This window comes from Oncorhynchus clarkii, chromosome 15 (genome assembly GCF_045791955.1).
Source record: "Oncorhynchus clarkii lewisi isolate Uvic-CL-2024 chromosome 15, UVic_Ocla_1.0, whole genome shotgun sequence".
Classification (NCBI taxonomy): domain Eukaryota; kingdom Metazoa; phylum Chordata; class Actinopteri; order Salmoniformes; family Salmonidae; genus Oncorhynchus; species Oncorhynchus clarkii.
Genome location: NC_092161.1, coordinates 17766158 through 17790126, shown reverse-complemented (window position 1 = coordinate 17790126; position 23969 = coordinate 17766158). Strand labels below are relative to the sequence as shown.

The 23969-nt window shown below is 39.6% G+C and overlaps 1 protein-coding gene across 1 annotated transcript in view; it reads left to right on the top strand.

Moving 5' to 3' along the window:
• LOC139366996 (nebulin-like) overlaps window positions 1-23969 on the top strand; it is a 58410-nt gene that overhangs the window by 15540 nt on the left and 18901 nt on the right. Inside the window, exons 24-53 of the mRNA XM_071104841.1 lie at window positions 76-186; window positions 4972-5082; window positions 5415-5522; window positions 5839-5949; window positions 6307-6411; window positions 8766-8876; window positions 8989-9099; window positions 10053-10163; window positions 11371-11481; window positions 11964-12071; window positions 12748-12858; window positions 13214-13318; window positions 13519-13629; window positions 13801-13908; window positions 15957-16067; window positions 16252-16362; window positions 16622-16729; window positions 17871-17981; window positions 18122-18232; window positions 18369-18479; window positions 18921-19025; window positions 19274-19384; window positions 19490-19600; window positions 19929-20036; window positions 20392-20502; window positions 20660-20770; window positions 20962-21072; window positions 21497-21607; window positions 21730-21840; window positions 21943-22053. Of these exons, the coding sequence (XP_070960942.1) occupies window positions 76-186; window positions 4972-5082; window positions 5415-5522; window positions 5839-5949; window positions 6307-6411; window positions 8766-8876; window positions 8989-9099; window positions 10053-10163; window positions 11371-11481; window positions 11964-12071; window positions 12748-12858; window positions 13214-13318; window positions 13519-13629; window positions 13801-13908; window positions 15957-16067; window positions 16252-16362; window positions 16622-16729; window positions 17871-17981; window positions 18122-18232; window positions 18369-18479; window positions 18921-19025; window positions 19274-19384; window positions 19490-19600; window positions 19929-20036; window positions 20392-20502; window positions 20660-20770; window positions 20962-21072; window positions 21497-21607; window positions 21730-21840; window positions 21943-22053 (3297 nt within the window). The remainder of the gene's footprint in view (window positions 1-75; window positions 187-4971; window positions 5083-5414; window positions 5523-5838; window positions 5950-6306; window positions 6412-8765; window positions 8877-8988; window positions 9100-10052; window positions 10164-11370; window positions 11482-11963; window positions 12072-12747; window positions 12859-13213; window positions 13319-13518; window positions 13630-13800; window positions 13909-15956; window positions 16068-16251; window positions 16363-16621; window positions 16730-17870; window positions 17982-18121; window positions 18233-18368; window positions 18480-18920; window positions 19026-19273; window positions 19385-19489; window positions 19601-19928; window positions 20037-20391; window positions 20503-20659; window positions 20771-20961; window positions 21073-21496; window positions 21608-21729; window positions 21841-21942; window positions 22054-23969) is intronic.

Sequence of the window (23969 nt, the reverse complement as noted above, 5' to 3'; positions counted from 1 at the left end):
TGGTATAGATCCTTGACCAAAGTAATTGGAAATGAACACTGAATAAAATGCTTAAATATTTTTTCCTCAATTTAGATGAAGTACAAAGAAGCAGGGAGGAAGGGAGTTTCTAGTTCTCTCTACTCCACCTTACCAGAAACAATGGAGACCCAGCATGCCAAAGAGGCTTCCCAGCTACAGAGTGAGGTAGAGTATAAAGACATACTGTATTCACAATTACCTGCATATAATCTCACACATATAGTATGTATGTAGACTATTTAGCATGTAGAAAAGAATGATGGTGGTACAATGAAACAGCCTGATTTCATAGAAGAGATGTATAAACAGTAATGGGGAGTACTGAACTACATGTAGTTCAACTAGTAATTTAAATGCATTTTGTAGTAGCTTGGTGATAGTTGAACTAAATTAAAATGTGTTTATTTGTCAGGGGCCATGTACAATATGCCATTGCACCAGATTTAGATAGATCGCAAGTTTCCATCTGTAGTCCCTGGGCAGAAAACAATCAACATCATTACAATGCTACAATACAAAACACTATTCAAATATCTCTATATATAAAACATTGAAAAATACAATAGACAATATAATGCTAATATTACATCAGAGTTTAAATGTGCCTTTGTTCTACAGTATCTGACATCTTAAGAGTCTGAATGTTTTAATGTTCACATGACTGGTTTGCCTTTAGCCACTTTTTCAGATTTGCCTTGAAGCTAACAAAGGTACTGCACTCTCTCACACTGGTTGGCAGGGTGTTCCATAATCTGGTTGGTAGTGTTTTCAGTTGTTAACTAGATGGTAACATTACAAATAAAGTTGTGGGGCTTGCTTTAACTTTTTACAAGTCTTTTTGTGATAATGGAAGAAGTTGTGGTTGTGGATCAGTAGTTATGTGGTTTTGGTCAGTAGTTGTGTGGTCAATATTTGTGTGGTTGTGGTCAGTAGTTTTGTGGTTGTGGTCATTAGATGTGGTCAGCAGTTGTGTGGTTGTAGTCAGTAATTTTGATCAGTAGTTGTGTTGTTGTGGTCAGTAATTGTGTTGTTTTGGTCATTAGTTGTGGTCAGTAATTGTGTTGTGGTCATTAGTTGTGGTCAGTAATTGTGTTGTTGTGGTGAGTAGTTTTGGTCATTCGTTGTGGTCAGTAATTGTGTTGTTGTGGTCAGTAGTTGTATGGTTGTGGCCAGGAGTTGTGTTCAATAGTTGTGGTCTGTAATTGTGTGGTTCAGTAGTTGTGTGGTCAGTAGTTGTGTGGTTGTGGTCAGTAGTTGTATAGTTGTGATCAGTAGTTTTGGTCAGTACTTTAGTTCAGTAGCTGTCGTCAGTAGTTATGTGGTTCAGTAGTTGCATGGTTGTGGTCAGCAGTTGAAGTCAGTAGTTGTGGTTCTGTGTTTGTGGTCAGTAGTTGTGTGGGTTTGGTCAGTAGTTTTGGTCAGTACTTTAGTTCAGTAGTTGTGTGATTGTGGACAGTAGTTGTGGTCAGTAATGGTCAGGAGTTGTGTTCAGTAGTTATGACCTGTAGCTGTGTTGTTCTGGTCAATATATGTGGTCAGTGGTTGTGTGGTTGTGGTCTTTGTCTAAACTACAGTTGTTGCGTATGAACTGAAAGTGCAATAAAAAGTGATTGGGTGAAATATGAAGGGACTGAACGGTGGCAGTGGTTGTGTTAGGCAGTTGTTGCTAGGCAACAGTTGCCTTGGCTGGCCTGCTCCCTCCGTGGCTTAAGCCAGTGTGAAAAACATGCTAGCATACAGTACAATTGTGCTTTAATACTTAATATACTGTATATTTATTGCACACAGCTCCAATCTAGTTGTGTTGGTCATTACTGAGGCGTGTTTAAGAAAGAGTGTTTTGAACACTGATGTTAGTTTTTCTGGTTATAACTTTTTTCGGCAAGACAGATCTTTCGAAGGTGGTGGAGTGGAAATCTTTACCAAGGAAGACCTTCAGGGCTCGGTTGTCTCCAAGTCTGTCCCCAAACAATTTGATTTGCTGGTTTTAAGCATTCAACTTTCAAATAGCTCTTTGTTGACGGTTGCTGAGTGCTATCATGCACCGGTCTGTACCCTAAATGCCCTAAGCTCTCTCCTGGCCCCTTACACCAAGTCTGAATGTGTCCTGCTAGGTGACCTAAACTGGGACATGCTTAAACCACCTGACCAAGTCCTAAAGCAATGGGACTCCCTAAATCTTTCTCAGATTATTACCAATCCCACAAGGTATGACTCCAAACACCCAGAAAAGGCTACTCTCCTCGATGTTATAATAATCCTGATAGGTGTCGGTCTGGTGTTTTCTGTAATGACCTTAGTGATCACTGTTTTACAGCCTGTGTTCATAATGCCTGCAGGGTGAAAAGACCTGCCCTGATTTGTCATAGACACTTGCTAAAAAACTTTAATGAGTAAGCCTTCCTTCATGACCTAGCCTCTGTAAATTGGCATTGAATCAGCTTGATCCCCTCTGACAAAGTCGCTTGGAAATTTTAATTTTTATTTTCAGTGGTATTGTTAACAAACACGCCCCCATAAAGAAAATGAGAATTAAAAACGGGTTCAGCCCCTGGTTCGAACGTGATCTGGCAGAGTCCATTTGGTGAAACGCTCGGCACACGCATATTCAGGCTGACTGGCTCTGATTCAGGCAAATGAGAAATAAGTGCACTCAGGCTATCCAGAAAGCCAAAGTTAGTTACTTTAAGGAGCAGTTCTCTCTCTGTGCATCTAACCCCAAGAAGTTCTGGAAAACGGTTACAGACCTGGAGAATAAATCCTCCTCCTCACAGCTGCCCATGTCCCTTAATGTTGATGATGTGCTTCTTACTGACAAGAATCACACGGCTGAGCTCTTTAATCACCACTTCATTAAGTCAGAATTCCTATTTGACTCAGCCATGCCTCCTTGCCCGTCCAACATTTCCTCATCTCCCATCCCTTCTAATGTGACTAGCCCCAATACTCCTCCCTCTTTTTCCCCTGCCCCGCTACAAAGTTTCTCCCGGCAGGTAGTCACTGAGTCTGAGGAGCTCCTTAAACTTGACCCCCAAAAAACATCTGGGTCAGATGGTTTTGACCCTTTCTTCTTTAAGATTGCTGCCCCTATCATCGCCAAGCCTATTTTGTTTTTCTTTATTTTTTTTGAATTTTACCCCTTTTTCTCCCCAATTTCGTAGTATCCAATTGTTGTAGTAGCTACTATCTTGTCTCATCGCTACAACTCCCGTACGGGCTCGGGAGAGACGAAGGTTGAATGTCATGCGTCCTCCGATACACAACCCAACCAGCCGCACTGCTTCTTAACACAGCGCGCATCCAACCCAGAAGCCAGCCACACCAATGTGTCGGAGGCTACACCGTGCACCCGGCAACCTTGGTTAGGGCGCACTGCGCCCGGCCCGCCACAGGAGTCGCTGCGGCCGGTTACGACAGAGCCTGGGCGCGAACCCAGGGACTCTGATGGCACAGCTGGCGCTGCAGTACAGCGCCCTTAACCACTGCGCCACCCGGGAGGCCCCCAAGCCTATTTCTGATCTGTTTAACCACTTTCTCCTTTCTGGGGAGGTTCCCATTGCTTGGAAGGCAGCCACTGTGCATCCTTTATTTAAAGGGGGATATCAAGCTGATCCTAACTGTTATAGGCCAATTTCTATTTTGCCCTGTTTATCAAAAGTGTTGGAAAAACTTGTCAGTAATCAACTGACTAGCCTTCTTGATGTCTATAGTACTCTCTCTGGTATGCAATCTGGTTTCTGCTCAGGTTATGGATGTGTCACTGCAATCTTAAAGGTCCTAAATGATGTCACCATTCTCTCAGCACAGTAATGGGGGTATATATATGGGAGTTTATATATGGAGTGTGCGACTCTCTTTATTTTTATAGTTTATTCTCTGTTAGTCAGCACCTCCACACCAAATCATTTTCCTGTGTGTGCACCAACTCATGTTTTTTGTTCTAATAGGCTAAATTACACATTCTGTTAAATTATGACCTCAAAGGGATCTGTCTTGCAATATGTCGTTTATGACATTTCAGATTTTCGTATAGTAATTTTGTCGTTTGGATGTAGTGAACTACTTTTTCAAAGTAACTTTAGTTAAGTAAACTATATTTTCCTTAAGGGTAGCTTTAGTGTAGCATGGTAAATTATATTTTCAGAGTAGCTTTCAAAACACTGGTATAAAGCTATACTGTACTCACACATACTTGCAATCTCACACATTTATCTATTATTCAGTATTATTGACTATTTAGACTGTACTGAAAAATTGTACAATAAAAATGTCCTGTGTGTGTGTGTGTGTGTGTGTGTGTGTGTATATATATATATATATATATATATATATATATATATATATATATATATATATACACAGTACCAGTCAAAAGTTTGGACACACCTACTCCTTCCAGGGTTTTTCTTTATTTTTACTATTTTCTACATTGTAGAATAATAGTGAAGACATCAAAACTATGAAACAACACATATGGAATCATGTAGTAACCAAAAAAGTGTTAAACAAATCAAAAATATATTTTATATTTGAGATTCTTCAAAGTAGCCACACTTTGCCTTGATGACACTCTTGGCATTCTCTCAACCAGCTTCATGAGGAATGCTTTTCCAACAGTCTTGAAGGAGTTCCCACATATGCTGAGCACTTGTTGGCTGCTTTTCCTTCACTCTGTGGTCCAACTTATCCCAAACCATCTCGATTGGGTTGAGGTCAGGTGATTGTGGAGGCCAGGTCATCTAATGCATACAGCCTGGGCGTGTGTTTTGGGTCATTGTCCTGTTGAAAAACAAATGATAGTCCCAGTGAACGCAAACCAGATGGGATGGCGTATCGCTGCAGAATGCTGTGGTAGATATGCTGGTTAAAGTGTGCTTTATAATTGGCTATTGGTTGGCAATTAAATGTGTCTGAAAAAAATGTTTTCATGTGATGTTTTCTTTATTCCAGCTAAAGTACAAGGAAGGACTGAAAAAGGACACCTCCCCCAGTTTTTATTCTACGCTGCCCGAAACAATTGAGACAAATTTTGCGAAACGACAATCAGCAATGCAGAGCCAGGTATATATGTGTGTATATGTGTATATCCTGTTAGAATACACAGCATGTATGTACAATGTGCATTCTTGCATAATAACTACAAGAACATTACAATCTCAGAGAAATCATGAATAATTTGATCACATATTTTGGTTTGTGGGTCAGTGATTAGAATTGTTTAATGTTGCTTCATAACCAATTTTTCTAAAACAACTATAAATTAACCTTTGGGCAGGCTTTTGTGTGTGAAGCAAACACATACGTTATTCTCACTGGTGTTTGGCAATGATTTTGTAGGCTTGGTCTCAACTATCTCTGGTTCATAAGCTGTCTCTCCATTTCTACTATACCAGATCAAGTATAAAGAAGATACTGAGGAGAACTCTATCAACCTCTACTCTCTGCTCCCCGAGACAGCAGAGACACAGTTTGCAAAGCAGATGTCTGAAATGCAGAGCGAGGTAAATATCTGTTTAAAATCACCAAACATCAACATGGGCTGAATACAGTACTAACTTCAGTAATTTGCCGTGAATCTCCAATTAACATCAATTGATTGATTCGTACAAAATGTGATTCTCAAAATTGGATGTTGCCTTTTTTGTCAATAACTGAAGCCAGAGAAGGAGGAATTCCCTTTCCAAGAGAAACACAGAAACCTTTATCCTTTTACTTTATCGATCTTCATGTACAAAAAAAAATATTTTAGTCAGAGAATACCTGTCTATTTTTATGTCTCGAAAAGTAACAGTGTCTTTTGTTGCTGTTGTTTTCCAGAGAAAATACAAAGAAGCAGGGAAGAAAGAGGCCTCCACTTCTCTCTACTCCACCTTACCAGAGACTTTGGAGATCCAGCACGCCAAAGAGGCTTCCCAGCTACAGAGTGAGGTAAGAACATGGGCTGCCCATCTGATGTCTGTACATTACATTTTTCGTCATAACTAATTCAGAGGAAACCCTTCCTGTTACTGACAAACATCCATTAAATCAGTTTCAATCATCAGTGTGCCTGTCCATCTAATGGAATAAAGCCTGAGCGTTCTAAGATGAGGCAAATCTCTACCTGTGTTATTTGAGTGCTCCAATGCCTTTACCATAAATAACTACACTATTGGATGTTTCTTTAGGGTAAGCCATAGTTTTTTTATTCCTGTCTTTGTTGTTGAGCAGCAGCTCTCCTACTTTACTTTGTTTGCTGAAGCACGGAGGCCTACCTTAACTCACATCCATTACTTTGTTTTCCAGCTCAAATACAAAGGTGAGAAAGTCTTCTCTGGCTCGGCTTACTCTCAACTCCCTGAGACGATGGAGACAGAGAGAGCTCGGGAGCTCACAGAGATGCAGAGCGAGGTGAGCATGAATGCTCCTGGCATTAATATATTTGCGTTATAGTCATTCTGGTAGCAACTTCCATTGCCACTCCAGATGTCTTCAGACATAATCCGGGTTCAGAAACAATTCTCCCGAGTACAGTGCCTTCAGAAGGAATTCACACCCCTTGACTTTTTCCACATTTTGTTGTGTTACACCCTGAATATAAAATTTATTAAATGCAGATTTTGTGTCACTGATCTACACACAATACCCCATAATGTCAGAGTGGAATTTTGTTTTTAGGAATGTTTACAAATTAATAAAAAATGAAAAGCTGAAATGCCTTGAGGCAATATGCATTCAACCCCTTTGTTATGGCAAGCCTAAATAACAAGTCACATAATAAGTTGGACTCTGTGTGCGATAATAGTGTTTAACATAATTTTCGAATGACTACCCCATCTTTGTACCACACACATACAGTACAATTATCTGTAAGGTCCCTCAGTCAAAGTGAATTTCAAGCACAGATTCAACCAATACCTGGCAAAATAGGGCAACATTTGGTGGGTGAAAGAAAACAAAAAGCTGACACTGAATATCCATTTGAGCATGGTATCAATTAGACATCGGATGGTGTATCAATACACCCAGTCACTACAACGATGCAGGCGTCCTTCCTAACTCGGTTGCTGGAGAGGAAGGAAACCGCTCAGGGATTTCACCATGAGGCTAATGGTGACTTTAATTAACACAGCAACCAAGTGTAATGGCTGTGATGATAGGAGAAAACTGAGGATGGGTCAACAACATTGTGTTACTCCACAATACTAAACTAATTGACAGAGTAAAAAGATGGAAGCCTGTACAGAATACAAATATTCCAAAACATGCATCCTGATTGCAATAAGGCACTAAGGTAATACTGCAAAATAATTGTGGCAAAGCAATTCACTTTTTGTCCTGAATACAAAGTGTTATGTTTGGGGCAAGAATACAGGGAATGTTCCTGAGTGGCCAAATTACAATTTTGACTTAAATCTACCTGAAAATCTAGGGCAATACCTAAAAATGGTTAGCTAGCAATGATCAACAACCAATTTGAGAGAGCTTTAAGAATTTCAAAAAGAATAATGGGCAAATGTTGCACAATCCAAGTGAGGGAACATTGCAAAGTTTCATCTAAGCTGTGCCAGGCCACGCGAAGAGACGCAAGAGATTGAACTTCACTGAGTTCACCACATTAGTTTGCACTATATAGATCAATGTTTTTTTGTGATTAAATCGACATTATATCAGCCCCTTTTCAATGCAACAAACCAAAACAAATCTAACTTTGCAAGACTGAGTCTCTGCTTTTGCTGTAGGCAGAGCCAGAGCACAACAAAGTAAAATTTGGGCAGGTAGCCCTTTGAGGGGTCTTTCAATCACCCCGAGTGAATGAATGCACTTTTTTCAGATCAGTTCAGATCAGAGTGTGTGAACGTTTGTTGATATTCTTTGCTAGTTAGCTAGTTATTAGCCCAGTTATGGATACGTTTAGGGCAGCAATGGGAATGGGAAGTTACTGCAAATAAGCCAGTAGTCAGAGGGGTAGCCTACATAGTCTAATTCTCTGTATGGTAATAATAATACATTTTATTTTGTAAAGTCATTTCTTGCATCATACAACACAATACAATGCAATTTACAGTCACCTATTTGGCCCATGGTGTTACAGACTAAGTAAAAAAAATCATGAATAAATGTCAAGCCCTTCATAATGTAAAAATGTATAGGCTAATGTAGGCTATATCATAGAAATAAAAAGCTATTTCCATGTGAAAATGTAATGGGATTTGCGCCATTGGTTTTGTTGGTAGGCCTACATAATGCTCAAATAGCCACGATAGCCTATTGGCTACTGTCTAAAACTGTAATGGTACAGCCTCAGTGTTCATTCTAAACGCGAGCCGGAAGTTGCACAACATTTTCACAACATTCAAGTTTCCACTCACAAGACCAAAACTTAGCTCAGTGCCCCAAAACATTAGAGGGAACATTGCCAGAAAGACTCACAGCTGTAATCGCTGCCAAAGATGCTTCTGCAAAGTATTGACTCGTGTGTGTGAATACTTATGTAAATTATGTAAATTAGATTCATTTTCATCTTCAAAACATTTGCTAACTTTTTCAAAGAACAGGGGTTTTGTATGTAGATGGGTGAGAGAAAATAATCAATTTAATCCATTTTGAATTCAGATTGTAACACAACAAAATGTGGAATAAGTCAAGGGGTGTGAATACTTTCTGAAGGCACTATATCCAATACTTTCATATCTACACAAGTGCCTGGATTGTGATCATTAAATGAGTGTTAATACAGACTCATCTCTCTCTCTGTTTCTCAGATCAAATACAAAGAGAGTGGAAAGAAGGACATCTCAACCTCCCTCTACTCTCTACTCCCAGAGACCACAGAGATACAGTTTGCCAGAGAAATGACAGAGATGCAGAGTGAGGTGGCTGGACATTTAGTTCATAACTTCTGTTTTGGGCGCATTTCTGTATAATGATTGAGAATCACCCAGAAAGTAGAATGATTATTTAACACAATACTTTCCTTTTTCCCAGAATAAATACAAAGAAGAAGGAAAAAGGCGTATCTCCACGAGTGTGTACTCTCAGCTTCCAGAAACCACCGAGACACAGTTTGCGAAAGCTGTATCTGAACTTCAGAGTGAGGTTAGCAACTATTATCTCTTACAGTTTAGGGACAATTTTCTTACATGTTTGTTCCATTTGGAATGATGCACTGTAATGGAAAACTGTAATTTATGCAGTATTTTGGGGAATTATCAACAGTAAGTTACTCTGAAAATGTTGTGGGTTAGGAAATAATTGCTGTATTTCAAATGGTACTGTAATTACACCCCACAGAATAAAGTACCGTATCTTTGAAGCTCCAAAAACCTTTTGACCATTAGTGGGTGCATGGTATTGTTGTTTCTGGCTCATTAACATATTTTGAGGCTTGCCTTGTAAGAGGCTATTTGTTGCACCCCTGAGTGAGAATACTGTACCAATTTAACTCCTATGTGTTTATAGTGCCCCATTTAATTTCAAATGTATAGGGGACAGATTGGGATGGAGGCAACCTTAAATGGTTGAGCATTTTGCCATGAGCTTTTGGTCTGTTTCGCTGCTAGTTTGGAAGTCTTTTTTAAGGCCTCTAGAAGTGTAAGTGATATAAAATACTGTATATGAATTCAAATGCTGTAACGTGTAAACGCTTTACCTAGTAGCCAACCTGCTTGCACCAATCCCTTGTGATTACAGTAAAATACTGTGAAATACAATCTTTACCCTCAATGAATGTCATTCATCCATTCATTTATTTATTCATTCCGATTAAGGCAGCATTTACTATTTTACAGTATAATATAGTCAATTTTACGGTATTGTACTTAGTGTCATTACACAGTACTTGTTTTGATACCATATTTATATTACAGTAAGTGTACTGAAATATGAAATACAGAATTTTACTTGCCACTGAGGTGCCTGTATGTTTCTGTCAAATTCATGGTAACCTCTTTACGGTGTGGCGTTGCCCATTAAAATTTTACAGATCCTTGAATAAAGTCATTGGAAATAAATAGTGAATAAAATGCTGTATCTGTTTTTCCTCAATTTAGATGAAGTACAAAGAAGCAGGTAGGAAGGGAGTTTCTAGTTCTCTCTACTCCACCTTACCAGAAACAATGGAGACCCAGCATGCCAAAGAGGCTTCCCAGCTACAGAGTGAGGTAGAGTATAAAGACATACTGTATTCACAATTACCTGCATATAATCTCACACATATAGTATGTATGTAGACTATTTAGCATGTAGAAAAGAATGATGGTGGTACAATGAAACAGCCTGATTTCATAGAAGAGATGTAACATACATAGTAAATGTACACTGAGTATACAAAACATCAAGAACACCAGCTCTTTCCATGACCCAGACTGACCAGGTGAATCCAGGTGAAAGCTATGATCCCTTATTGATGTCACTTGTTAAATCCACTTCAATCAGTGTAGATGAAGGGGAGGAGACAGGTTAAAGAAGGATTTTGAGGCCTTGAGACAATTGAGACATGGATTGTATATGTGTGCCATTGAGTGTTTTTGAACTACCTATGGTAGTAGGTACCAGACGCACCGGTTAGTGTGTCAAAAACTGCAACGCTGCTGGGTTTTTCACGTTCAACAGTTTCCTTTGTGTATCAAGAATGGTCAACCACTCAAAGGTGGCACAACTGTGGAAAGCATTGGAGTCAACATGGGCCAGCATCCCTGTGGAACACTTTGGACGCCTTGTTTAGTCAATGCCCTGACGAATTGAGGCTGTTCTGAGGGCAAAAGGGGGTGAAACTCAATATTAGGAATGTTTTCCTAATGTTTGGTATACTCTGTAAATTCAAGACACTCAAATTAGTGTGATAAGTTATGTTTGGTATGGTTGCATAAGACAGAAGGTTACTTAGTTAAGGCAAAAACAAAAGCAGGTGGGTGGGATGGGTGTATAATGCAAACGTCTAGCAACCCAAAGGTTGCTTGTTCTAATCTCATCACAGTTAACTTTAGCACTTACTACTTAGCATGTAAGCTAACCCTTCCCCTAACCATAACCTTAACCTTTTAACCTAACTCATAACCCTAACCTTAAACCGAACCTTAACCCCCTACCCCTAAATCCGTAACACATTTTACAAATTGCAATTTGTAACATATCATACGAAATGGCTGATGGACATCTGCAAATGAATACATACCATACGAAGGGTAACATATCATACTAATTGAAGTGTCCGAAATGTACTTTTACTGCAGTACGTTACGTCTACCCATGAGTCCAGATTAAATGAAAAGGGAAACCTGTGGAAACCAGGCGCTTTATTAACCCTATTTATGTGCTATTAAATTTATCTCAAAACAATGTTTTCATGTGATGTTTCCTTTATTTCAGCTAAAGTACAAGGAAGGACTGAAAAAGGATACCTCCCCCAGTTTTTATTCTACGCTGCCCGAAACGATTGAGACAAATTTTGCGAAACGACAATCATCAATGCGAAGTGAGGTAAATGCTGTGTGTATATGCTGTACGAATACACAGAGAGTACAATGTGCATTCTCTCCCCAAAAATGTGCATTAATAATTTCATTCAGGCTATCGCGTATTTTGGTTTGTGGGTCAGCGCTGGTAAATGTTTTATGTCGCCTCTTCATATCCAATATATCTAAATAACTAAAAGTGAAGCGAACACATACTATACCAAGGTTTTCATACTGCTGTTTGGTAATGCGCCACTCGGGCTCCCGAATGGCGCAGTGCTCGAGGCGAAACGACCCTGGTTCGATTCCAGGCTGTATCACAACCGACCGTGATTGGGAGTCCCATAGGGCGGCACACAATTGGCCCAGCGTCGTCCGGGTTAGGCTGTCATTGTAAATAAGAATTTGTTCTTAACTGACTTGCCTAGTTAAATAAATAATGCTTTTGTAGGCTTGGTCTCAACTATCTCTGGTTCATAAGCTGTCTCTCCATTTCTACTATACCAGATCAAGTATAAAGAAGATACTGAGGAGAACTCTATCAACCTCTACTCTCTGCTCCCCGAGACAGCAGAGACACAGTTTGCAAAGCAGATGTCTGAAATGCAGAGCGAGGTAAATATCTGTTTAAAATCACCAAACATCAACATGGGCTGAAAAAATGTATTTTAGTCAGAGAATACCTGTCTATTTTCATTATGTCTACAAAAATAGCAGTGGTGTAAAAATACTTGAAAGTACTACTAGGTAGGTTTTTTGGGTATCTGTACTTTATTATTTATGTTTTTGACAACTTTTACTTCACTACATTCCTAAAGAAAATGATGTACTTTTTACTCCATACATTTTCCCTGACAACCAAACATTCTCATTACATTTTGAATGCTCAGCAGGACAATACAATTGTCTAATTCACACACTTATCAAAAGAACATAACTGGTCATCCCTACAGCCTCTTATCTGTTGGACTCACTAAACACATACTTCGTTTGTAAATGATGTCTGAGTGTTGGAGGATGCCGCTGGCTATCCGTAAATAAATAAAAAACAAGAAAATGATGCCGTCTGGTTTGCTTAATATAAGGATTTCAAAATAATTTTTACTTTTACTTTTGATTCTTAAGTATATTTGATAATTTACTTTTGATACTTAAGTATATTTAAAACCAAATACTTTTACTCAAGTAGTATTTTACTGGATAACTTTCACTTTTACTTCAGTCATGTTTACTCAAGTATGACAATTGGATACTTTTTCCACAACTGTCTTTTGTTGCTGTTGTTTTCCAGACAAAATACAAAGAAGCAGGGAAGAAAGAGGCCTCCACTTCTCTCTACTCCACCTTACCAGAGACTTTGGAGACCCAGCACGCCAAAGAGGCTTCCCAGCTACAGAGTGAGGTAAGAACATGGGCTGCCCATCTGATGTCTGTACATTACATTTTTCGTCATAACTAATTCAGAGGAAACCCTTCCTGTTACTGACAAACATCCATTAAATCAGTTTCAATCATCAGTGTGCCTGTCCATCTAATGGAATAAAGCCTGAGCGTTCTAAGATGAGGCAAATCTCTACCTGTGTTATTTGAGTGCTCCAATGCCTTTACCATAAATAACTACACTATTGGATGTTTCTTTAGGGTAAGCCATCGTTTTTATTCCTGTCTTTATTGTTGAGCAGCAGCTCTCCTACTTTACTTTGTTTGCTGAAGCACGGAGGTCTACCTTAACTCACATCCATTACTTTGTTTTCCAGCTCAAATACAAAGGTGAGAAAGTATTCTCTGGCTCGGCTTACTCTCAACTCCCTGAGACGATGGAGACAGAGAGAGCTCGGGAGCTCACAGAGATGCAGAGCGAGGTTAGCATGAATTTTCCTCAAAGACATGAATATTAATGCTGATAGGAACATTGCAAATTTTATAGGACTACTTACAAATCTTTATGAATATATCAGCGTTATCCACAGAGTAACTAAATATGACTTAATCGTGTCATTTATGGAAGTATAATTTTAGGTTCATGTTAAAAGCCATCATGGATTCATTGTCTTTTCTTTAGCTCAAGTACAAACAGAGTGGGAAGAAGGGTATGTCCCAAAGCGTCTATTCCGTACTTGCAGATACCATGGAGACCCAATTTCTCAAAAATGTTTCTGAACTGCAAAGTCAGGTGAGAAGAGCAGCCGGTTCACATAGATTTTTGTACTTCAATGACAATGTTTGTGAGAGAAGGAATTTCCAGATTTTATGGCTGTTGCCGAAGAGAAACCTCTGATATGGAGTTGAAGTCAATCACAGTATATGTTGTTTATCTGCATTGGTTTGAATGATTTTCTTTCAGACTAAGTACAAGAAGGCAGGGAAGAATAAGGCAAAGTCTCTCTACTCTGTGTTGCCAGAGACTCTGGAGATCCAACATGCCAAGCAGGTCTCCCAGCTTCAGAGCCAGGTACAGTACAGTAGGCCTAGAGCACGAACACTGACATCCCCTCACCACACTTATAGAACATCTCTGCTTTATCAGTAGCACGGCTAATGAAATAAGCACTTACTGTAGGGGCGAACCCTAACTTCCAATTATTTTATCTTATTCATGCATTGATGTCTATAGACGGGTTGGTTGTTTAGCAACAAAACCGACACATGCGCAACTATGGGGCAAAACAGACGGGGTAGTCTTAGTTTGTTGACAACATGTAAACTATATTTGATCTCCAATGTTTATTGAAAACATAAATACATTAGCATATTGAGCACTTCTTGTCTCTCAAATACATCGTTAGTTGTTGGTTAGCTAGCTAACGAATTTTGGTCATAATATCTTGTTCTTGATACCATGTCTTATTTAGAGATGTTTTGACTCATTTCATGTCAATGCTAATATTATTATTATTAGCATTAACATGACATCAGTCAAAACACCTCAAAACAAGACATGGTATCAAGAACAAGATAAAACAAGCTGAAATGAGACACGTATGATTCTTGTCATTGTTGATAGATACAGTGGGGCAAAAAAGTATTTAGTCAGCCACCAATTGTGCAAGTTCTCCCACTTAAAAAGATGAGAGAGGCCTGTAATTTTCATCATAGGTACACTTCAACTATGACAGACAAAATGAGAAAAAAAATCCAGAAAATCATATTGTAGGATTTTTTATGAATTTATTTGCAAATTATGGTGGAAAATAAGTATTTGGTCAATAACAAAAGTTTATCTCAATACTTTGTTATATACCCTTTGTTGGCAATGACAGAGGTGAAATGTTTTCTGTAAGTCTTCACAAGGTTTTCACACACTTTAGCCGGTATTTTTGCCCATTCCTCCATGCAGATCTCCTCTAGAGCAGTGATGTTTTGGGGCTGTTGCTGGGCAACACGGACAACTCCCTCCAAAGATTTTCTATGGGGTTGAGATCTGGAGACTGGCTAGGCCACTCCAGGACCTTGAAATGCTTCTTACGAAGCCACTCCTTCATTGCCCGGGCGGTGTGTTTGGGATTATTGTCATGCTGAAAGATCCAGCCACGTTTCATCTTCAATGCCCTTGCTGATGGTAGGCTTTGTTACTTTGGTCCCAGCTCTCTGCAGGTCATTCACTAGGTCCCTCTGTGTGGTTCTGGGATTTTTGCTCACCGTTCTTGTGATCATTTTGACCGCACGGGGTGAGATCTTGCGTGGAGCCCCAGATCGAGGGAGATTATCAGTGGTCTTGTATGTCTTCCATTTCCTAATAATTGCTCCCACAGTTGATTTCTTCAAACCAAGCTGCTTACCTATTGCAGATTCAGTCTTCCCAGCCTGGTGCAGGTCTACAATTTTGTTTCTGGTGTCTTTTGACAGCTCTTTGGTCTTGGCTATAGTGGAGTTTGGAGTGTGACTGTTTGAGGTTGTGGACAGGTGTCTTTTATACTGATAACAAGTTCAAACAGGTGCCATTAATACAGGTAACGAGTGGAGGAGAGAGGAGCCTCTTAAAGAAGAAGTTACAGGTCTGTGAGAGCCAGAAATCTTGCTTGTTTGTAGGTGACCAGATACTTATTTTCCACCATAATTTGCAAATAAATTCACAAAAAATCCTACAATGTGAATTTCTGGATTTTTTTTCTACTTTTGTCTGTCATAGTTGACGTGTACCTATGATGAAAATTACAGGCCTCTCTCATCTTTTTAAGTGGGAGAACTTGCACAATTGGTGGCTGACTAAATACTTTTTTGCCCCACTGTATCTGATCATCCAGAATCACCACAACATATGAACTTCTGCCCCATATAAAGCGTGCTCATCATTTTCATGGTGTTGTCAGCTAACCCATCAATGGGAGACTAAGTGCAAATTTGACTTCAGTAGATGTTAGGATTCGCCATTTAGTCCCACACTCTTTCTAATGACTAAGTAAGTTAAAATTGAGGTTTAATTACATTTCAATTCTGGTAATTCAATATTGTGTTGTAGCTAGAAATGCTACATCAATGATTTTGCTTCCTCTATTCCAGCTCAAATACAAGGATGCCGGGAAAAAGGAGATGTCCAGTTCTCTTTACTCTGTTCTCCCCGATACGGCAGAGACTAATTTAGCCAAAGAGCACTCTGAAATGCTGAGCGAGGTACAAAATAGTATAGTCATGCCAACACAACAGCCAAATACTGTGGATTCTGCCTCCTCTCATGTCCTCCATTTTACTGATCAACAATGAAATGTATTGATTAGACAGAAGCATTTAAATATAGTTTTCGTATATGTGCCTATTGAAATAGGGACATGAAACACGCATTATGACTTCGTTCTAGGTGAAGTATAAAAAGGAGGGTAAAGAAGGCATTTCCTCAAGCCTTTATTCTCTACTCCCGGAAACAGCAGACACTCAGTTTGCCAAACAGATGTCAGAAATACAGAGTGAGGTACAGCATCTGTTTTACCACTAAATCAACTATTTTACTATTTCTGGTTTATTCTCGTTTGCAAAAAAAATGTTATGCGTCTGTTGTTGTCAGGTTCTTGTGAATTTGTTTCCTCTCTTTACGAATGTCACAAAAAAAGTTACTATTCTGAAATTATTTAGTAATTTCTTTCATGTATTTCCATGTCAACCTGTCAATTTCTCAAAACCAAAAATGACTTGCTCTTTAACCTTTGGGGATATGTTTTGTACTTTTCCAGTTAAAGTACAAAAGATACATCGAGGAACTGCCCGATACCTTGTACGCACTACTGCCTGAAACCATGGAGACCAAGTTCGCAAAAGAAATGACTCAAGAAATGTCTCAGGTGCGGCTCACAGGGTTGTTTTAAAATGTGTGATAAAAAAAAAGCAACTCCACTCACACAAACGAAGCTGTTGTCCTGAAATGTCGTTTGCTTTTCATGGCCAACAGTAACAGCTTGCTCCATCTTGGTAAAATAAATATATATAAAAATGTTCCTTTTAGATTTGATTGGGTAGCTTGTGACTTGTAGCTTGTGTGTGGAGTTATTCCTCCTCTTGATTTCTTCTGAAAGCCTTTACTGTGCTGGTTGTAGCTAAGTCAAAACTACTGCATTGCAAACAGTTAATAAAGGAGTTGTAGACTATTTGAATGTCATGGTGAAGTTTGGATAGGGGAAGAAATATAGCCATAAATTATGACCTTATGAAAACATAGACTTTAAACAGAGACTAAGTTGAACGGTCTATTTTGGTGGTAGGGTATTGGCTTGGGCTGTGGGGTCTGTTTAAAGACAGGCAGGTTGGTGGTAGGGTATTGGCTTGGGCTGTGGGGTCTGTTTAAAGACAGGCAGGTTGGTGGTAGGGTATTGGCTTGGGCTGTGGGGTCTGTTTAAAGACAGGCAGGTTGGTGGTAGGGTATTGGCTTGGGCTGTGGGGTCTGTTTAAAGACAGGCAGGTTGGTGGTAGGGTATTGGCTTGGGCTGTGGGGTCTGTTTAAAGACAGGCAGGTTGGTGGTAGGGTATTGGCTTGGGCTGTGGGGTCTGTTTAAAGACAGGCAGGTTGGTGGTAGGGTATTGGCTTGGGCTGTGGGGTCTGTTTAAAGACAGGCAGGTTGGTGGTAGGGTATTGGCTTGGGCTGTGGGGTCTGTTTAAAGACAGGCAGGTTGGTGGTAGGGTATTGGCTTGGGCTGTGGGGGTCAGTTTAAAGACAGGCAGGTTGGTGGTAGGGTATTGGCTTGGGCTGTGGGGGTCAGTTTAAAGACAGGCAGGTCGGTGGTAGGATAGTGCCTTTGGTTGTGGGGGTCAGTTTATAGACAGGCAGGTCGAGAGATAAGAGGAGACACTTAGAGGGAGGATGGACAGTCGAGGCCCATGTGTATGGAACTGATAACAACCACCAATGACATTCTATGACAGTCAATAATTGCCACTGACTCTAGAACTGAGATTTGCAAATGAATGTGTGTGTGTGTGGGCGGCAGGCCAAGTACAAGGAGGCAGGCAAGCAGCAGGTCTCCACTTCTCTCTACTCCACCTTACCAGAGACTTTGGAGACCCAGCACGCCAAAGAGGCCTCCCAGCTACAGAGCAAGGTGAGTCACACACACACATAATTCATGGGGTCTGTATTCGAGTGCTTTATATGCTACCAGTGCTTTTTTTGCATCATGCCTTTTTCTGGCTGATAATGAGTTTTTACAACATTCAGTACTTAACCCTTCTTTTTTGACAGAATAACTATAAAGAGGAAGGCAAAAAGGACATGTCAACTTCCTTGTATTCTCAACTTCCTGACACAATAGAGATCCAGTTTGCCCGAGAGCTTACAGAGCTCCAAAGTGAGGTAGCTAGCTAGAACACTTCAAATCATCTTACTGTGATTCTGTCTACTAAGCTTATTTGCACCAATGCAATCCATGTCATCATTTGGTTACATCATCTAAAGGAACAAGTGTAATGCTTTGTTTTATGTCCATCAGAACAAGTATAAAGAAGATGGGAAAAGGAGTCTTTCGACAAGCATTTATTCTCAACTAGCAGAGACCAAGGAAACGCAGTTTTTGAAAGCCGTTTCCCAACTCCAGAGTGAGGTAAGACTTTAGATAACAGACTTTGGTGACACTACTTGAACCCTTCATCATGGGAGAAACAACAGTGTCATGTTTTATGTTGCCCAACAGATTATTAATACAGTCGTGACAGCTGGTGTCGGATTATGACAACTGATTTTACACTGTTATGACCCCAACGATGTTTATACCAGCTAAATGGCGTAGCGAACGAATGTATTGTGTAATGACAGTGTAAAGTACGTTTTAATAAACTGACACCAACTGTCATGATTGTTTAAGACATCTGTTATGTCATGACGTATGGTCTGTTATGTCATGACGGATGGTCTGTTATGTCATGACGGATGGTCTACATAAAATGTAACCAACTTTTTCAAGATTTGAGTGGGAAACTTTTAGGAAGCACGTAAAGATGTAGCAGACCTTGGAAACTAAAAAAAACATAACTTTGTGTTTTAGAAAAAGTATAGAGAGGCAGTAAAGAAGCAAATATCTCTCTATGCCACCTTACCAGAGACTTTGGAGACCCAGCACGCCAAAGAGGCTTCTCTGCTACAGAGTGAGGTAGATTAACAGTGTACTTTTACACATCTACCGTCACATGTACACTTATATACAGTATACTTTCATATGTAGTGTACAAATATGGTTAAGGTATAGTTTATTACACTGATACAGTATTCCATACATTAAGACGTTATGCCTTATATAGATATATTCATCTATTCAGATCCTCTAGTATCCCTCAGAATAAAAATGTTTTCTGATCGTAATCATCATGATCACCATAGACGTTGTTTTTCCTTCTCTAGCTGAAATACAAGCAAGGTGGCAAAAAGGGGTCCTCCAGTTCTCTGTACTCCCTGCTTCCAGAAACGACAGAGACCCAACTAGCCAAAGAGCAGCGTGATATTTATAGTGAGGTAAGGCATCATGAAAAACGTATGTCAACAAGCCTTTTTGCAAAAACATCAATTTAAAAGACACATTACCTGGATCCACAGAAATCAAAGAGATGTGTTTTTCAGGTGAAATACAAAGAGGATGGTAAACAGAAGCTTTCCAACAGCCTGTATTCCTTGCTGCCAGAAACAGTGGACACACAATTTGCCAAGCAGCAATCAGAATTCCGAAGTGAGGTAAAGTTTTTTTTTTGTTGTTGTTGCTCAGATTACTTTACTGTTTCATTTTGTTTAGTCAATGTAGAATGTCTATCTATACCTGTTCCATAAAAGTTATGTTGTAAAATATTCCTTCTAATGTCTAGCTGAAACACTCACAAAGAAAAAATGTGTGTGCATGTAGTTCTTCATTTTGATCATGTTACTATAGGAATAGTTACTATAGGAATCATTTGTTTGTGTCTCCTTGCATTCACTCATTACCAACTGAAACAGTTTAATCTTGATTTTCAATCCTGACAAAAATACTTTATTCATTTTTGTCAACACTTTCTGTACCTTTCAGCAAAATTACAAAAGTGACACCCAGGAACTGTCCAATTGCTTGTACGCACTACTGCCTGAAACCATGGGGACCAAGTTCGCTAAAGAAATGTCTCAAGAAATATCTCAGGTGTGGCTCACAGTGTTGTTCTACTAACTGTGTGATGACAAACCAGCAGCTTCCATCACACTCCTGCATGGTATCACAGCAGATGCCTCCTCTATCTCCTCTCTTAAATAGACGTAGACAACCTCTGCCTTATTGATAAGCATGTCTCTCTACGCTCTCTTCTTAAGTGGTGAAAGAGACGGTGATAAGATACAGTGACAATGTTTATTCCGGGAAGTGCATTTAGCAAGTCGTTGAAAAGAGGGAACATTTTATTCAGCACATTGTAATTCATAAGTTGTATGTCAATGTCGATATAAGAAATGACTCATGACCTATTATGTGAGATAATATCATGTCGTATTTTGTCTTCTAGTCTAAATACAAGGAGGCAGGGAAGAAAGAGGCCTCCACTTCTCTCTACTCCACCTTACCAAAGACTTTGGAGACCCAGCACGCCAAAGAGGCTTCTCTGTTACAGAGTGAGGTAAAGGTCTATTTGCCTCATACTATATTCCACCAATTCTAAGATACACATAAAGGCAGTGTTTTTAACCGTACTTACTCATTTTGAAATAAATGCTGTGCTAAGTGAAAATATCATCCTAGGGCTTAATGAGGGCTCCAATTTGTTGTCTTTCCAGAACAAGTACAAGGAGAATGTGAAACTGACCCAGTCCAGTAGTCTGTACTCTCAGCTCCCCCAGACTACAGAGACCCAGTTTGCTGCCAAAGTCTCTGACCTCCAGAGCGAGGTAAAGAACAAACAGCCAAAGCTTGGGCTTAACACTAATGACAGTGAAAGATTTTATTATTGATTATATTATTGATTATTTCTAAGTCACCCCCAATAACACCTGACTAACAACACTCTACAGATCCCCAGTGTCTAAATCCAAAAGTCAAACTGAGTCCAATTCTTGGTTTCTTCCCATTGGTGTCCTAGAACAAGTACAAAGAGGAAGGTAAGAAGAGTATCTCTACCTGCATTTACTCTCAACTACCAGAGACCAAACAGACCCAGTTTGTGAAGGCTGTGACCGAACTTCAGAGTGAGGTTAGACTTGGACGCTCTTGATTGTTTTTCCACTTCCTTTCTATTTAGTTGCTGTCTCAAGGATACTGAACAATAATAATTACAGACAAAAGTTATGTTCCGGCAAGTTCCAATGACTACACAGTATAGCCGTATTTACCAACTCCAGTCCTCCAGTAACCCCAACAGTACACATTTTTTTGTTGTAGCACAGAACAAGCACACCTGATTCAACTTGTCAACTACTCATCAAACCTTCAATTAGGTGAATCAGGTGAGTTTGTCTGGGGCTACAACAAAAATGTGTGCTGTTGGGGTACTGGAGGACCGGAGTTGGAAAACACAGCTGATAAATAGATATGGTAGATATCATCTCTATTTGATAACAGTTAGTGTGCTGACAAGGAAATTCAGAAATAACATGATTGTTTTCATTGCGTCGCAGACTAAATATAAGGAAGCAGGGAAGAAAGAGGCCTCCAGTTGTCTCTACGCCCTGTTACCAGAGACTATGGAGACCCAGCACGCAAAAGAGGCTTCTCTGTTACAGAGTGAGGTAGACAAGTCAACAATGTCTCAGGTGTCCTCAGTTGTATGAAATTAGCATTCCCAATAAAACAGCATTTCTTAATCATTTTTCATTGAAATTGAAGCATACACACACCTCTTCTTCTCCAGAATAAGTACAAAGAAGGCGGTAAAAAGGAGAGTTTGACCTGCCTGTACTCTCAGCTTCCAGAAACCACTGAGATTCAGTTTGCTAAAACAGTGACAGAACTGCAGAGTGAGGTGGGTGGATGGATGGATGTTACTGTAGTACAACAGGCTATGATAATGGACTGATACAAGATCAAAATGGCAGTTTTGTTCTGAACTTGTTGTGTCTTTCAGAATAAATACAAACAGAAAGGGAAACAGGAGATATCCAGCAGCATTTTCTCTCAGCTGCCGGGGACAAAGGAGATAGAGTTTGCCAAACAGATTTCAGAAATGCAGAGCGAGGTAAACTAGGCGCGCACGTGTGTCAATATGTCTTGACTCTGAGTGTATGCAGCATACGTTTTGTACATGCATTTAAAAATCAAATGTACTCTATATTTCTATTTGTGTGAAAATATATACATGGTATATTTTACAAAACATTTTATGAAGAAAATAAATGCTGTGTAATATATGCATTTTCAGATGATATGTACTGTAGATTTTAATGTATGTGTTCTTGAAAAAGATATACAGTTGAAGTCGGAAGTCTACACACACTTAGCTTGGCGTCATTAAAACTCATTTTTCAACCACTCCACAAATTTCTTGTTAACAAACTATAGTTTTGGCAAGTCGGTTAGGACATCTACTTTGTGCATGACACAAGTCATTTTTCCAACTATTGTTTACAGACAGATTATTTCACTTATAATTCACTGTATCGCAATTCCAGTGTGTCAGAAGTTTACATACACTTAGTTGACTGTGCCTTTAAACAGCTTGGAAAATTCAAAAAAATGATGTCATGGCTTTAGAAGCTTCTGATAGGCTAATTGACATAATTTGAGTCAATTGGAGGTGTACCTGTGGATGTATTTCAAAGCCTACCTTCAAACTCAATGTCTCTTTGCTTGACATCATGGGAAAATCAAAATAAATCAGCCAAGACCTCAGAACAAAAATTGTAGACCTCCACAAGTCTGGTTCATCCTTGGGAGCAATTTCCAAATGCTTGAAGGCACCACGTTCATCTGTACAAACAATAGTACGCAAGTATAAACACCATGGGACCACGCAGTCATCATACCGCTCAGGAAGGAGAAGCATTCAGTCTCCTAGAGATGAACGTACTTTGGTGCGAATAGTGCAAGTCAATCCCAGAACAACAGCAAAGGACCTTGTGAAGATGCTGGAGGAAGCAGGTACAAAAGTATCTATATCCACAGTAAAACGAGTCCTATATTGACATAACCTGAAAGGCCACTCAGCAAGGAAGAAGCCACTGCTCCAAAACCGCCAATAAAAAGCCAGACTACGGTTTGCAACTGCACATGGGGACAAAGATAGTACTTTTTGGAGAAATGTCCTCTGGTCTGATGTAAGAAAAATAGAACTGTTTGGCCATAATAACCATTGTTATGTTTGGAGGAAAAAGGTGGAGGCTTGCAAGCCGAAGAACACCATCCCAACCGTGAAGCACGGGGATGGCAGCATCATGTTGTGGGGGTGCTTTGCTGCAGGAGGGACTGGTGAACTTCACAAAATAGATGACAACATGAGGAAGGAAAATGATGTAGATATAGTGAAGTAACCTCTCAAGACATCAGTTAAAGCTTGGTCGCAAATGGGTCTTCCAAATGGACAATGACCCCAAGCATATTTCCAAAGTTATGGCTTAAGGACAGCAAAGTCAAGGTATTGGAGTGGCCATCACAAAGCTCTGACCTCAATCCCATAGAAAATTTGTGGGCAGAACTGAAAAGCGTGTGCGAGCAAGGAGACCTACAAACCTGACTCAGTTACACCAGCTCTGTCAGGAGGAATGGGACAAAATTCACCCAACTTATTGTGGGAAGCTTGTGGAAAGCTGAAACGTTTGACCCAAGTTAAACCATTTAAAGGCAATGCTACCAAATACTAATTGAGTGTATGTAAACTTCTGACCCACTGGGAATGTGATGAAAGAAATAAAAGCTGAAAATAAATCATTCTCTCTTCTATTATTCTAACATTTCTCATTCTTAAAATGAAGTGGTGATCCTAACTGACCTTAGACAGGGCATTTTTACTCTGATTAAATGTCAGGAATTGTGAAAAACGGAGTTTAAATGAATTTGGCTAAGGTGGATGTAAACTTCCGACTTCAAGTGTACATAGAATGGTATATATTTTTCAAACATTCTGGTTGGGTTTTGGGGGGGTATCCTTTTTTATTT